This window comes from Helicoverpa zea, chromosome 13 (assembly GCF_022581195.2).
Source record: "Helicoverpa zea isolate HzStark_Cry1AcR chromosome 13, ilHelZeax1.1, whole genome shotgun sequence".
Lineage (NCBI taxonomy): Eukaryota > Metazoa > Arthropoda > Insecta > Lepidoptera > Noctuidae > Helicoverpa > Helicoverpa zea.
Window position 1 is genome coordinate 9871177 of NC_061464.1, and position 16367 is coordinate 9887543.

The 16367-nt window shown below is 38.8% G+C and overlaps 1 protein-coding gene across 1 annotated transcript in view; it reads right to left on the bottom strand.

Moving 5' to 3' along the window:
- The window catches only part of LOC124635895 (myotubularin-related protein 5), a 98273-nt gene that overhangs the window by 7110 nt on the left and 74796 nt on the right, over positions 1–16367 (bottom strand). Inside the window, 20 exon segments of the mRNA XM_047171850.1 lie at positions 715–891; positions 1752–1922; positions 2451–2633; positions 3033–3168; positions 3602–3800; positions 4414–4565; positions 4849–5000; positions 5549–5654; positions 6050–6181; positions 6507–6672; positions 6965–7119; positions 7640–7797; positions 9441–9583; positions 10918–11086; positions 12502–12636; positions 13453–13558; positions 14658–14823; positions 15255–15352; positions 15630–15751; positions 16045–16180. Coding sequence (XP_047027806.1) covers positions 715–891; positions 1752–1922; positions 2451–2633; positions 3033–3168; positions 3602–3800; positions 4414–4565; positions 4849–5000; positions 5549–5654; positions 6050–6181; positions 6507–6672; positions 6965–7119; positions 7640–7797; positions 9441–9583; positions 10918–11086; positions 12502–12636; positions 13453–13558; positions 14658–14823; positions 15255–15352; positions 15630–15751; positions 16045–16180 — 2962 coding nt within the window.

A 16367-nucleotide genomic window follows, 5' to 3' on the forward strand; every position in this document is an offset into this window, starting at 1 on the left:
AAGCAAGCAAATACATTTTACCTATACGTTGATGATAGATCGCAGCGGATAAGAAAAAAATTGGAAATCTGTCTCGATCATCATGTAGGGTGCATAGTTTGGAGTAAATATCTGGAGAACTTTTGTTCGGAAACTACCAAAAAAGTTTTACGAAAATCAATTTCACGCACAAAATTGCTTCCAAAGTGTCCTCAACACACCATTCTTCAAGATCGGTCATCAAGATACATCATTATACCTGTATATTACACTACTTTCGACGTTGTCAATATCAAAGAACGTATACGGCTGGCGATTAGGCCCATTTAGCAAGAAGAACTGATGATCAATGAGGCCGAAAGGGTTTCGTTTGGAGACCACGGCTTGGTACACGTAACTGGTTATTTTGGAATTTATAAGGGGAAATTTTGTTAAGTAGTGAATGGGTTACGACTGGGAAAATAATAATTATAATCTATAGTCTAATGGCCAAGAGCCTCGACCAACACCTCATGAGGCTCTCGTTAGGCGGCTGGATCAAGGGACTGATTCAGAAGGCAGTACTCCTTGATACGGCGCGTATTGTGAGGAGGTTTCCTTGGACCCTGTGCCCGATATCGGTGGCAACCTATTTTTTATATTTTTATTTTTTTATTAATTTAATATTTAAAAATGTTATTTATATGTTGAAAAATAAACAAATGATAGTTATGAATCTATAATATATGTACTCACCGGGTTATCCAGATCAGGCGTGTACAGGAAGTTGTAGAAGATGGGCGACTTCTGGTGGTGTCGGTCGATGTAGTCGAACAGCGAGTGTCCGAGCGACGGCGCCCGGCCCGCGCTGCCGCCCGCGCCCTCCTCCTCCGACCCCGCGCCCGCCTCGCCGCCCGCCTCGTACAAGTACACCTAATGGAAAATCAGACATTTAAATGGAGTATAGTTATCGGCACGAATCTTGAGCTCCGGCCTTCACCTGCGCAGAAGTAATTTATTGGGTCCCTTTTGTGGTATGAAGTGAGGCGCGGGGCTGGCTAATGCGGTGATTGGCACGCAGCGCATCGCGTCATAGCCGTCACTCGGTATTGGTTCTTTGCTAATAAATCACTTCTGCGCAGATGTAGGTCAGAGCTCAAGATTCGTGCCGATAACTATAAGGAAAGATGCGAAGATAAGGTACGTAGGTCACCCCAGCAGGGCCCACCAAGGCCAAAGCCTGCCGAGCTGCGGGATTGTTCGAATGAGTTAGGTTCATAAATTACGTGAGGTATTTTTTTTTTAATTTTCTGACCCTCCTTCCCCTTTGATGAGAATAGTGGGATATTGAAAGAGATATTGTGGGATTTAATTCAACCTTCTCCCCATCCCCCAATCTCACGTGAGATTTTTAAAATGTGGGTTTCAAATATACCGTATTTGACAGTACTGACTGTTACACATTATGAATGAAATTATTTTACTTCGAACGAATTAGGAACAATGACCGTAATCGTATAACGTTTACGTTCAAGATTGCCGAATTAAAAATTATATCAAATAAAATTATAAATTAAATAAAGGTAAATTATATTAAGCATGTATAGTCTGGATTAAATGGACCAACATATTTTTTTTTGTTTCATTCGGAAAAAAATGCGTGATCTTCAACGTAAATAAATAAACGTAAAAACATTAAAACGGTAGGTAGGTCAGGCGCCCTTTTCTAGGTCAAATACGTACAGTAGGCATGACCAAAAAGCTATAAAATACACTAAATACGTTATACTGACCATCCTGTTAGTATCAGCTCGCCTATCGTCGGCGGCAGTGATACCGAGCTCGGCCCTCTGAGCCTCGTTGTCCAGTAAGAATGTTCGGAACCGACACGATACTGCATGGTACGCTACAAATCGTAGGTAGTACTCGTTGAACTCGAAGGCCAGGGGGAATTGTTTTTGTAGCTGAAAGAACAAAAAAATGTTATGATTATCGGGTACCGAAGGATCGTAGGTTCAGGCTGGTTTGAGTCTGTACTATCGCCGTTTAAGAGAACCAGATTCCAACTGGGAAACTAAGCTAGTTAAGTCTGTCTATCATGTGGTTCATGGAATCCTTTGGTTAACTATATTCGTGTCTAAAAATGTATTAAGTGTGTTGAGAGACGCCTTGTTTCCAAAAAAATATATACAGCTAAATATGCGACTCAGATTTTTTTTTCACTGAGGACAGATTTTGTCTACAGTAAGAGTAAGCTGGAGAGGGAAGAGTAAGCTAAGCAATCTTACTTCACATATATCGCAATAATGTAAAATTCAAATGAAAAATGAATTATACATTCATATTTGTGTAAATAATGCATATACGTACATACAAGTAAATAATATTAAAAATAAGTGTGTGAGGTCCTGAATAAAGTCCGTCCTTAAATAAGCCGACTTTGCACATTATTTAATACCATAAATATGAATTAACATATATTAATTTCTAACCTGATGTACAGCATCGAGGAACATAAGGAAGGTAGGCGTGAAGCCCTGCTGTGGCGTGGCTCCTATATTAGAGCGCTGCTGGAATTTGTGCCCTAGAGCCAGCCACTCCTTCTCCACGAGGATACGGAAACCTTCTAACGTTCGGTAGTAAGGTTCGAGGCAGATCTGGGCGAGTGATGATATCTGGAAAGAATTTGGATGTTAACAGAGATTTATGTACATAAAAATAGTAGTGTTAACTGCAGTTTTGTAAAAATTTAATTAAATTCAACGTCGACTTTAAGCCTGAAATTACCAATCTACATTGAGCAAGCGTTTCAATTAATTTCCTTCTATATATGAGAAGATACCTGTGCCCTACAATGGGAAAGTAAAAACCCTGATTGTGAAATTCTTTAATTACCAAAACATGTCAGTAATTTTGTTTATCTGATACAAACATTATGATAAGTTAAAACATTGTTAACTATGTTTGAAGACAAGACAAACCCCTTTTAGTTTGTAATGAAAATACTGCAGATACGAATAATTTTTAAAACACAATCACATCATATTACATAATGCAGATATTTTTCTATTTACCTGTGTAGTGGCGTCCCATCCATCTTCCAAAGACAGGAGTACAGAAGACCCCTGTATGTCTAGTAAATCCACTACAGCTCCAGACAGTTGGAACAACTGCCGCAGCTGCCACAGCCAGCCTGACTCTTCTATTAACCTGGATATTGGAAGATTCAAATGAGCTCCGGTTGAAAATGGAATGGAGATTGAATTTGTGATCGTCTTTCAGATAATCGAATGCCTAACATGCTTAACAAGAGACCTTTAAATGATGAAAGATACTCGGACAACCCCTTTCAAGTTAACTATCATAAAATAACGTGTACGTTAAGTCCCACACTAACCGGTGCAGATTGCTTACTAAAAGTATCCGCTGTCAACATTAATTAGTAAACGTTCTATTTCCCGCTTGCATATTTTGTGGCGCGATGATCTGCCAGAATGACTCGAACTTTTTGTTAGTTGTACGGATCCCTGAATAAAATTGCTTAGGTTTTATTTTTCTGACGCTAGGTGCACCACTGATAGTCTGTCAAATGCAGTCACCCTTCTCGCCACATAGTGATTGTGCTAATGAGTGCAGGAGTCACCTGAGGAAGCCGGGCGGGTCAGGAGCCGCGGGCGCGGACGGCACGGCGGCTCGCATGAGCTTCTTGAAGGCGTGCTTAGTGGCCCTCGCGTCGGGGTACTCGGCCGGCACCAGCTCGGCGCCCGCACACGCCAGCGCGGCGCCGCCCTTCTCGCACACCACGTACAGCGCTGCCCGGCGACCCGTGCCCTCACCGCATACTGTAGGTAAATGATGGGAATGTTAGCACAGAATACGTAATACAAGATCGTAACGTACATATTCTTTTTTGGAGATAAGGTCGATAGAAACGTTTATACTTATAATTTTTAGGGAAATTTTTGAAACTATATATTAAAAGATGCGGGGTTTTTATTTCTGTGGAGGTGCGAGGCCTGTCGCCGGTCCTTGAGCGACCCCCAGCGCCCGAAGTGCCGGGACGAGGTGCAGTGTACTCACCCGAGTCCGCGTCAGCAGTGGACAGTCTCTGGCGGGGCGCGTACAGGTCGAGGTGCGAGGCCTGTCGCCGGTCCTTGAGCGAGCCCCAGCGCCCGAAGTGCCGGGACGAGGTGCAGTGTACTCACCCGAGTCCGCGTCAGCAGTGGACAGTCTCTGGCGGGGCGCGTACAGGTCGAGGTGCGAGGCCTGTCGCCGGTCCTTGAGCGAGCCCCAGCGCCCGAAGTGCCGGGACGAGGTGCAGTGTACTCACCCGAGTCCGCGTCAGCAGTGGACAGTCTCTGGCGGGGCGCGTACAGGTCGAGGTGCGAGGCCTGTCGCCGGTCCTTGAGCGAGCCCCAGCGCCCGAAGTGCCGGGACGAGGTGCAGTGTACTCACCCGAGTCCGCGTCAGCAGTGGACAGTCTCTGGCGGGGCGCGTACAGGTCGAGGTGCGAGGCCTGGCGCCGGTCCTTGAGCGAGCCCCAGCGCCCGAAGTGCCGGGACGAGGTGCTGGCGCCTCCCTTGCCGCCGCTGTTGCGACCCAACACGCTGATACGTAAGTCACATGTTACTTGTCTTTACAACTAACCGTATAATAAATAATAATCAACAAAAAAAACGATGAAAATTCAAATGTTTTATAAATATAAATGTTTTATAAATGCCCCCATTTGAGGACCGACTAGACCAGACCGTGAATGTAATAAAATAAAAAATACTACTTGATAGATTTGTGTTCAAAATTTAAATTGAGTACTTATTTGAGGCATTTATCTAAAACACGAAATACAAATAAAACCTCTTCAAACAGTTACTTCAAACTTCCACTCACCCCAGAGTCCCAGCAGCCTTCGTCAAAAGCGGAGTATGTGAAGCCTGTTGATCCTCACAGCAGAGCAGTAACGAGTCCAGACTCAAACTCGAGTCTTCCAGGTCACCGCGCGACGCTGGGGTGCAAGCTACTAGCGTTGCTAGGTAACGTTCCTATGTGAAATAGTGTTGGTATTAATTTTGCCAGTTTTAAAGTGTTGATGATGAAGTAGTTTTATTAGTATTCCAGAATACTGTCTACGCCAAAATTACTTCAGATGGAATATTAAATTGTGAGTCCCAGTTATCGCGGTACAATGTAACTCTATGGTAGTCCTTATTTATTTACTGTTTTCCCGTGGTACTTGCACCTACACTCACGTACCTATACACTGCAACTATGTTACTTGGGAGCGGTCTAGCTTGGTAACAGTGAAAGAATTTGCAAATCGATTTGAGTTTCGAAAAGTATAGGGTAGGTACAAACAAAAAAATATTTTCCCTTTGTTAACTGACTTCCCTAAAAAGAGGAGGTTCTCAATTCGGCTGGTATTTTATTATTTTTAGTACATAGATTTAACAGTTTATTTACACACTTGATGATATTAGAAGATAAATAAAATATTTATTTTTGACTTTTACTTTATGGGTAATAAAAAATTGCACACAATAACAAAAAGAACCAAGAACATACAGCAGTCTAGATACCAAAGATACCTTACCTGTTCTAAACTGGATGTAGTTTCGGTACCGCTTTGCGCATTGCCGGGCGTCTGGTGACTCGCCTTCAGCATTCCCATCACGCCTTTGTGGTGGGGGGCCGCTGATCTGTACGTGAAAATATGACAATAATGGATGTTATTTTGTTTTCAGGGAAATGGGGGCTGATAAAGATTAATTTCTCAGCGAAAGTTAAACCCGAAATGGTCGAAAATTGGGGGGAATTTTGTGTTTTTATTGTAATGTTATTTATTTAATAAACAAAACAAAGTATTTTATTGCGTTATTTCTTTTTACAAAGCTCCTATCGTAGAATTAATTCCTTACGAAAATGGGGTAAAGCCATTCATCTCTACCCAATTATGTACCCATATTCAAGTTCCTTAAAATAAAAGACTACATACTTTAATTCTCAACAATATGAAACACTGAGTTATTTTATTTTTTAACGTTGACGCTACCTTATCCAAAATCTACTAAACATAAAATTAAGTAAATATTACCTAGCCAACAAAGCGTGTGTCCTCGGATGTCTCCACGTGATGACGGGCAGTCGTCCTTGTCGGTAGCACCGAGAGATGCGACGTAACGAGTCGTCGCCGAAGCTCTCTGGTACCGGGATTACTGCTGGGTAACTGTTGGACAATGTTTTATTGTTAGGTGTTGTATGGAGAAGTCGTTTTTGTGGGCGAGTAAAAAATCTCATTTAAATAGGATCGGCTGTTTTGAAGAGAAAGACTGACAGAGAGTTACTTTTGCATTCACAATATTAGTAAGGACAAACGTCGTATCTTGTTATAGCTTGAAAATGTTTCCTATAAAACGAAAGTGTTATGTTGCATAAGACCGTATTCGAGAAACGAAAAAACGAAAAACTTTTTCTTTGACTTTCCGTATACGCGCCCAGTCCCTCGCGTACACGCGTTCCCGTACGCGTTCCACTGTACGCACAAGTCTTACCTCCTACACAAGGTGTAGACAGCGTTGGCGTGTGCGAGCCTGAAGGGCGGCTGCGCCAGCCCCAGCCGCGCCCAGTCCCTCGCGTACACGCGTTCCCGTACGCGTTCTAGTGTACGCGCCGCCGGACTTTCTGTTGTCTCACTGCCACCTAGTTCTAGCTCTTCCACTGTGAAACAAAAGAATATTGATGCAGAACATTTCATATGGATATATGAATAAAACAGTCTTCTTCAAAAAACCTCCTCTATGAAAAAAAAAATTAAATTCAGAAAACAAACGACTTATGTGAAAAAAATAATGACTTAAAAATGATGATGACTGATAATTTAAATTAAAATCATATAAGAAAACAGACACATTTTTTTAGAAAAAGAATAAAATTTTCTGAGTAAAAAAAATGAATAAAAAAATAATAAAAAGAAAAATCATCCAAAACTAACTTGTATAAAGCGACTCACAGGACAGCGTGTCGGCCGACAGCGACGACATGAGCGGCGGCGAGGTCAACGACCGCGCGTCAGCTGACGGCAGCACGTACTTCTGACGTTTGGACGGCTTGGGCTTGAGGCCTGCGCGACGGGCTGTTTTTAAGAGGGTTTTTTTGGCGAAACCCCTGTGAAAAATATACAGTTTTAGTTAATTTTGACTGTGTTAGAAGGACAGTGTTTGATAGCTAAAAAACAACTCATAAATAAGCCCTATATATGGTGGAGATTACAGGAGAGCACAAAAATTCGCTCGATGAAAAATTAAATTTCTAATGCGATCAGTTTAAGTTTTGAATCTTAAAAAATTGTATGTCCTGTGTTAATGTGATGATATAATAATATTTAATAAAAATATTAATACTAATATTATAAAGCTGAAGAGTTTGTTTGTTTGTTTGCTTGAACGCGCTAATCTCCGGAACTACTGGTCCGATTTGAAAAATTCTTTCAGTGTTAGATAGCCCATTTACCGAGGAAGGCTATTGGCTTTTTTATCCGGGTTCATCCCACGGGATGCGGGTGAAACCGCTGGCAGAATCTAGTAGTCTATAATGGTAGTGGGTATTGGAAATTGCCTATGGAGTGAAGTGCCTGTTGTTTCGCCCCTGCCTTCAGAACACCTCCTCGTCTAGATACAGTACGTACTTGAGCGTATGATGTTTAGGCTGCGAGTGTTTAGGCGGCGGCTGTGAGCGCGGCGCGAGCGCGAAGTGTAACAGCACGTGCTCTGGGTGACGGAGTCGAGCCACCTGCTTGCGGAATGCTTCTACTGCCTCGCTGCTCACTTCCTCGTCTAGTGCCACCTGCGCAAATAAAATAAGTAACAAATAAACATTTTGCCTTAGGAGTCAGTGGCGAGGCGTCCTTATAAGCCGATTCCCATCGGCTTCCCTTTCGAATTTCAAGAAAGAAGCATAGGTATAAGTTATAATATAGGTATAGGTATAATTAATATAATCATTTAAACCACACAATTTAAATATGTAGGTATAACAAAACGCCTACCACCGTAAAAAAAATTGTCTATAAATTACTTGAAACATTTTGCTCCTACTAAACAAGCCGGTAAGCGTCTCGGCTTCCTCCTCCATACAAAACTACGCTTGCGTGACGTCATCCACGCCGCGCCGCGCGATGTTCGCAAAATATGGGCGAGCGGTAAGCCGGCTCACGGAGCGGCTTCCAGCCAATCAAAACTCGCGAGTGAACGAGAAAGAACGCGTCAAGAGTAGAGTAGCTATATCTGTCTACGCGCGAGTGACAGCGCTTAGAGCTCTCAAATATGTAAACGAACAAATCAGACCAATTCACTCTCATTGTTCTTATTTTGTTTTAGATAATATCATTAACAATTTGTTCGTTGTATTACTTAATTGAATTTATTAGTGTGTGTATCATTTGGAAATAGCATAGTTCGTGTGTGTATTGTGTTGTGAAAATAGAGAGACCTACGTTGAAATGAGTTATTTTGGTAAGTAGACAGTTTGCATCTTTTTAGTGTACCTACTTTTAAAACTTAACTAGGATAGCATGGGTCGTATTAGACTGTTTTCTGACAGATTATTTACTTTAGGAAGAAACTTGTTTTTTCAAGGATATGTTTTGAGAATAAAAACGTGTTATAAAACTCGGGCACGCCGCACGGGTGAATTACCTATCAATATTACGTCAATATTAAAATTACTAACGTCGTGACGGATTTATGAAACATGAAATGTATTCCTATACGATAAATATCAATGGCTAACAGGCCGTTGTAAATTAAATAAGCTGTATTGTTTCTAGTGCCAACTTTTCTCAGATTCTAGTATTTTATGGAATAAAGTTTTATAGATATTAATAATCTGCAGAATTCCTCGAGAAAATATGTTCAAACCATCAGTCTCTCAGTCAGTGCTAAAAGGTGGACTGAGAAATTATCTCCATTACCTCTCCCCCCCGTCCCTGAGAACCCCCCCCCCCAGTTTTTTTTGCTGCGGCTTCCCTATTTCAATAAACCACCCTTCGCCACTGTTAGGAGTTGTAAAGTAGCCTTTGAACATAGCCTTACTGACGTGGCGATTTTAGAAGTCACCAACACTTCGTCACTTACGCCGCGACAGAGACTTTGGATACCCACGACAAACGCACAGAATCGAATCTATCTGTCGCTTCGACGCGACGCCAGTGATATTATATATAGAGATGCTCAGATCGAAAGTCTACCTATAGAGCGAAAAAGTCAAGACCCAAAGTCTGCAAAATGGATTAGATATCCCGAACAAAATTTTAAGGTTACGACCGAAATAAAATAAAACTGATTCGAGGTCTTCGTTTTATTTTCCACTTCTTTACAATTTTTTTAATATTTTACACTTCATAACTCTCCGTTTCATACTTCCTCTTACATACTTAATTCACAGACAATTAAATGTAAATAAACTTAGATATTATACTTGTTCATTACCTTAATCAGCTGGAATGTAGCAGATCTCAACTGCAAGCCTTCCTGTAGTGATTGTTCCAGATGTGGGAGGTAGTGTGTGCGGACTGCCTTCTCCCGCGTCAGCGAACATAACGGAAACGAGCGTACCACTGTCTGTTCGCATGCTGTTGAGAGAAAAAATATATTTAGACGTTTTAACAAAAACATGTAATAACAAAAGAAAATTTAAGGAAATTTGCGAAGATGGCGATGGCTAAAGATTTCGTTGGCGCAGAAAATGGAATAAGAATTGCCAATATAAAGCTAGCATGAGAGTTCTCAAAGATTTTGTCGATTCAGTAACCAACGTCAATTTCTTCTAGTGAAAGTTACATGCCGTTTCATACTTTTGTAAATGATGACATTATTTTACATTATTTATTTACAATTAACATTTACGTAGCTCATTAAAATGTGAAAAAAAAATTAAGAGGTAATTTAGGAAGAGACAATATTACACGCTTTTTATTAGCTTCACCTGTATGTTTGTGTGTTTGTTTGTAACCAACTTCTTTGGGCGCGATTTTGACCCACTTTACACGGCCAGATTTCGTTCAAACTTTGTAGATTTATTGAGGACCGATGACAATACACTAATTTGATAAAATTATTCCATTTTTCAATTTGCAAAATATGATTTTTGACAATTTATATAATTTTCATTTATAGTCAATAAGGTAAGAAAATTAATTAAAATTTTCTAGAATTTTTCTCTACAATCGATAAGGCAGGACTCGATGTTAATTTTTATTTCCAATAATTATCATTAGCCGTTTTCTCTAATATTGACAATTTTTTGTATACTAAAGAGAATTTTAATTCTACAAAACAAATAATAGTTAAAAAAAAAAAATAAAAAACACGCTTTTATAAAGAAACCAAAGTAAAAAATAAATAATAATTAAAAAAAACTAAAACTACTTTTTTTATAAAAAAACCAAACTAAAAAGTAGAAAATAAATAATAGTTAAAAAAAAACTAAAAAACACGCTTTTTTTAGAAAACCGAACTAAAAAATAGAAAATAAATTTTAATGAATTTAAATTAAGAAAATAGTGTTAAAAATTTCAATGAATATAAATTAATAATAGTGTGAATAGAAAAAAAATATATTTTATTAAAAAAAAGCGTGGAGTGCTTTTTAAGATATTATCGAAATGAAAATCACTCTACTCATATCTGTCAATAAAATATTTATAACTATTGACACCGTGCACTGATTCATTGACACTATTATTAATTTATATTCATTGAAATTTTTTACACTATTTTCTTAATTTAAATTCATTAAAATTTATTTTCTATTTTTTAGTTCGGTTTTCTAAAAAAAGAGTGTTTTTTTAGTTTTTTTTTAAATAATAATAATTATACGCGCGTAACGCCTGTACTGATACTGTCTACCTTGGTACTAATGCTGTCTATTGGTACTTACACTGTTGGTACTTTGTAACAAACTCACCGTAAGGGTCTGTAGGTGTGCCCTTAAACACGAGTCGATAGTTAGTGAGGAACAAGGCTCCCTCTGCGGGTAACAGCGCAGTACTGCGTCCGTCGCACACGAGGTACGCGCGTAACGCCGGCACTGATACTGTCTCGCCTGGTACTAATGCTGGTGCTACTATTCGAGGCTGGAATATAAAGAAAGAAGATAGATAGATAGATAGATAGATAGATATACTCTTTATTATGTACACCAAATTAAAAAAAAAAAAAACAAAAACAACAACAAAACACTGATCTACAGATTTAAAAGTCGGTGACACAATGGGCGGTCTTATCGCTAAAAGCGTACTCTTACAGACAACCTTTGGATGGATTGAGAATAAAAAAGAAATAACTGTATTGCAGGTAGTTTTTGGTGTACTATGTATAATATTAATACCTAAAAATAGACAAAATAAAAAAATAAATAAATACATATACATATAATAAATATATATTTATAAAATAGCACAAATATGTATATATATAATATATATTGAAAGTTGCCAATAAACTTAGTGATACCTACTCCGCAACAATATGGTATTTTACTGGATTATAAATTGGAAAGGTAGTGCTTTTTCACCAGGTTCTTGAAGATTGCTAGAGATTGAGCCTGCCTTATTGTCACGGGCAATGCATTCCACAACCGCACAGCTTGAACGGTAAAAGATTTATCAAAGAAGCTAGTGGAATGCAATGGCATCTCTAGCCTCAAATTCTCAGATGACCTTAGACATTTTGCATGTGTGTCATTAAGGAACTTAAAACGTTCTTTTAGATAGGACGGGTTTTTTGGATTGAACAAAATGTTGTACAGTAAAGACAGGATATGAGTATTCCGGCGAAGACGTATAGGAAGCCACTTGAGTTTTGAACGGAATTCAGAAATATGATCATATTTGCGCAAGCCAAATATAAATCTAATACAAACGTTTTGAAGTCGCTCAAGTTTATCAAGCTGTGCCTCAGTGAGATCGAGATAACTGACATCAGCATAATCAAGGATTGGAAGCAGGAGGGATTGTGCAAGCGCCATTTTGGTGGCTGTCGGGAGAAAGTTTCGTAATCTCCTCAAGGACCTGACAGATGCAAACACTTTCCGGCTAATTTCTTGAAGTTGGGGACCCCATGTAAAATTTTTGTCAATGACAATCCCTAGGTTTTAGATTTACAGAAGAACTTTTTTTACAAAACGAGGTTTTAAAAAGTAATCTAATTTTAGTGCTCTATTTATAGCATTAACTTTCGTCGTCAAAGTTATGGTTTAAGCCTATTATTAAGGACGGTATTTTTTTTAGATCACAATTTTTAACAATGTGGTTAATGTTTAGTTACTATTTTTATAAGAAGTTTTGTGTTATGTTAATTGGGGGTAAGATTGCCGGTTGTCATCATTTGCAGTATCACCGTGGATTAACTGCGGAATCAAATAATCTAACACTTAGGGCATTGAATGTTGATATCACTGACGTATGGAGCTAATGACAAATTCCTGTCTCCAGTAATGCAAATCAACAGATAGATAGGTTATTGAAATCCTCAGTTAGTATGAGCTTACCTTCTGCACGGGTGGTAATCGTCGACTTTCCCGTGCCACTGCGTCGAGCGTTTCTAAATGCATGTGTACTACGCCCGGGATCATCTGATGTAAGCAGCGCACGTGTTCCGCTGTCACACCGCCTTCTGTGCACACCTGGGTAAATAAATGTAACCTATAGTACTGGGGATTAGTGTTGCAAAAAAACAGTTTTTTTTCTAATGTGAAAAAAAACCTGATAAAAAAACAGTTTTTTTTTTCTGGACCTTCTTTTTTTCAAGAGTATAATAACTCTAAAATTGTCAGGGCATTTACCGTTAAAGATTACATAATAGAGTCTTAGGTTTATTCTTGAATCTACGGTACTTTTCTGATAAAACAGTACCAAAATTTCATAAAAATATTGGCAACATTCATTGATATTAACTCAATACAAGGAAAATTTTGAAAATTGAACTAAAACTTAGGCTAGAAAAAAAACCAAATTTAGAAAAAAAACAACGATGCAAAGTTTTTTTTCATGTTTTTTTTTTCAATAAAGTGAAAATATACAAATCATTTTTTTTTTTTCATTTTACATCACTACTTGGGATAACGAGGCTTATCGGTAAGTTTTAAAGATTACCCCAAAGATAATAAAGTAAGTAATAATATGTAATTTTATGTAACCCATAGGTAGGGGTGAAAGGTGGGCGTTTTAAGGGCCGTCTTTTGTTTCTGACGTTCGAAAAGTGCCAGCTAAAGTATCAGCCTAATTTGAATAAACGTTTTTGAATTTGAGTAACCAACCAGAGAACTATGAGATAAAAGTTTTTTTTTTATATTTCATGAATTTCATCCCGCAAAAACAGAGCTATGTATGCTAGAATTAGGTACTATTTATGATACAAAACTTTATCAACTTTACACTAAATCACAATTGAAACTACTAAAAGATATGAGGAGCTTGTCACCTTGAAATAATTTACTTACCTTGTCAACAAATCTGGAGACCATCTTGATGACGTTGTTTCCAGCCTCGCCAGGGTCTGCCTCCTCGAAACCTGACTCCGCGTCCACGCTATCAGATTCCGCCACACTGGACAAATCAAGTATTTATTAAATCTTCTTTCTAAGTCCGGTCAGTTAATCATTTTTTGTATTTAGGTACAGCCTTATTCCCAGGGCTGCCATCTGTCCGGGTTTCCCCGGATTTGTCCTCGTTTGGAGGCCGTCCGGGGGCCGTCCGGGCGGGGTCCTTACATGAAAAGTGTCCGGGGAAAACACTTTTCATGTAAGGAAGGACCTCATTGAATTTAAGTATATGTTAATAGTAAATGGATTACAAATTAGGTATTATTTTGTTTAAAAAAATCGTACTCGTTCGGGGAAAAAATGAGATTTACGCCAAATGTCCGGGTTTTTTATTTAAGTTTGTCCGGGTTGGGCGAAATTCGAGATGGCAGCCCTACGTTAGTATAAAGTTCATATTTTGCAACAGCATAGGTATATGTACAAAGTTTTCTACTATTGGCTTGATGATCAAGGAAATCATCAAAAACTGGGCCAGAAATGGCAATGAAGGGTGAGTATAACTATAACGAAAGCCAAACCATAACCAACCGTCAATTTATTGCCCAACTAGCTGTTGCCCGCGACTTCGTCTGCGTGAACAATATAGAATTTCCAATTTCGTTTATTTAATAATTCATTGCTCAACCCCCCTAAGTGATAGGGTGATAATATAGTCTATGTGTTGAACCGGTCCCCAGGTAATAGTCATGCAAAATTTGATTTAAATCCATGCAGTACTTTTTGAGTTTATCCGGGACAAACATACAGACAAACAGACATACAGACAAAAATTCTAAAAACTACATATTTGGGTTCAGAATCGATTATGGATCACCCCCCAAGTATTCTTTTAAAAAAATATTCAATGTACAGTTTTAACTTTCCTACCATTTTATTATATGTATAGATTGTCAAATCATCGACTTGACGACTGATTGTTATAATTTGGGTATAGATATAGTTACATGGTAACAGTTACCAACCATCCAAAGTATTTTTAAACAAATTATACAACGTGGTATTTCACTGTCCAACTATCAGGAGGTTTATGGGGTAATTTTTTTAAATACTTTTTGTAGCAATTCTGATGATTGTCCGTCGTTTCCAAAATTGTTATTTCTCACCTATTAGTAATACTATTGCTCTGGCGATCGGTTTCCTCGCCTCTAACATCGGCGCGTCTGCCGGCGCCCTCTAGCGGCAGCAACAGGTAAACCATGCGGTTCGCGTAGTGAATCGCTTGGCTGTATAACGTTGATTCCTCGCTTGCTATAAGTTCACGTTGTTTTTCTGAAGAAAGGACATACGAATTAAATTATTACACGTTTATAAGATGCAGATAATCTCAATTTGGTAAGCCATCAACTTAAATCATCTCTTATAGATGTTAAAAGGCCATTAATTGATGATGATGTTTTCCTGTGATGAGAATTCTTCGTTCATTTTTATATCAGTGATGATTGTTGTTTAATGGTGGGTCTCATTTGAACATCTTTGACAGTCATTAAAGGTAGCGAAAAGCCAGAAAGTCTGACAACCAAATCTAACGGTATTGAGGGGTATTGAGTTGCCTCGGTTGAGGTCAGGTAGGCAGTTGCGCTATGAATATAGGTACTCAGTTGCATCTTATTAGGCTGGAAGCCGACCCCAACATAGTTTGGAAAAGGCTAGACAAATGATCATGACAATAATTTTCCATTTTGAAATGTATACAGTCTTACCTGGTGATAAGCTGGGCCATAATCTCATTTGTTCAGCGGCAATCTCCAACGCGCTCGGTTCTTGTGCTTTCAATAAAGATATGTACTCTTCGTCATCTCTGAAACAAAATTAATCATGCATGATATAAAGGAAATTCAGATAGGCAGACTACTACATATACTTGTGTTTGTAAATGTAAATGTACATTCAGATTGTCTTTGTATGTGTATAGTTCAGGAGTGCTTAGTATTGGCTGAGTTGGTGAGTCATATAAAGACAACGTGTATGTACATTTACCTACATATGTACGGTCCATTCGTTAGCAGCAATTGATGAGATTGGAAGCTGTCTGCAAAATTGTTGGGAAAAGGCTAAGCACTATAACCGGGTCTTACCTTGGGCTTGGCACTCTCTGGTGATGTGAAGGGTTGGGGAGATAGAGAGCTTTGATGTCCCTTTGCACGTCCTGGTAGAACGCCGCCTCCCAGAACTGCTGGCTAGTCCATACAGGGTGTTCCTGAACAAGAAAATAAGGTTTTTAAGCCGAATAAATAAAAAAACATCATTTTTTGCGATTTTAAACAAAACTCTCTCGAAGCGTAGATTATTTCATTTGAAGTGTCAATTTTGTTGTCAGATATCTCATGAGCACTTAAAAATGGCTACGTAAAATATTGTGAATAAACCAACACTTAAATTCTGGAATTCTTTGAACAGAGAGATTAATTCTAATACTGTCTCTATGAAGAGGGATGTGTCTATTAATAGGACTTTCAATTACAACAATGATGTACCAACAAAAAGTCTTACCTGTATACACATATAAGCGTATTGGATGACTCCGGTACAGAGCTTTCTGCAGTAAGCGGTGGCGAGAGGTAACATGGCCGCCGCGATAGTATGCTCATCCAACGCAGTGGCTGATTGTAAGGCGCAGTTCATTAGCCTGTAACAAACACACGCAACAAATTAGAACAGGGATCGAAAATACAATCATCCCAAATAAAATTGGGAACATGGCAGGAAGAAAAAAGTTTTTAATAAGGGGATGTGCAAAGGAAAGCATTTATGGTAATGCTCCAGAATATGTTCCATGTCAGGGTAATAATTTTAACTTCAGGACAAACGTTGCT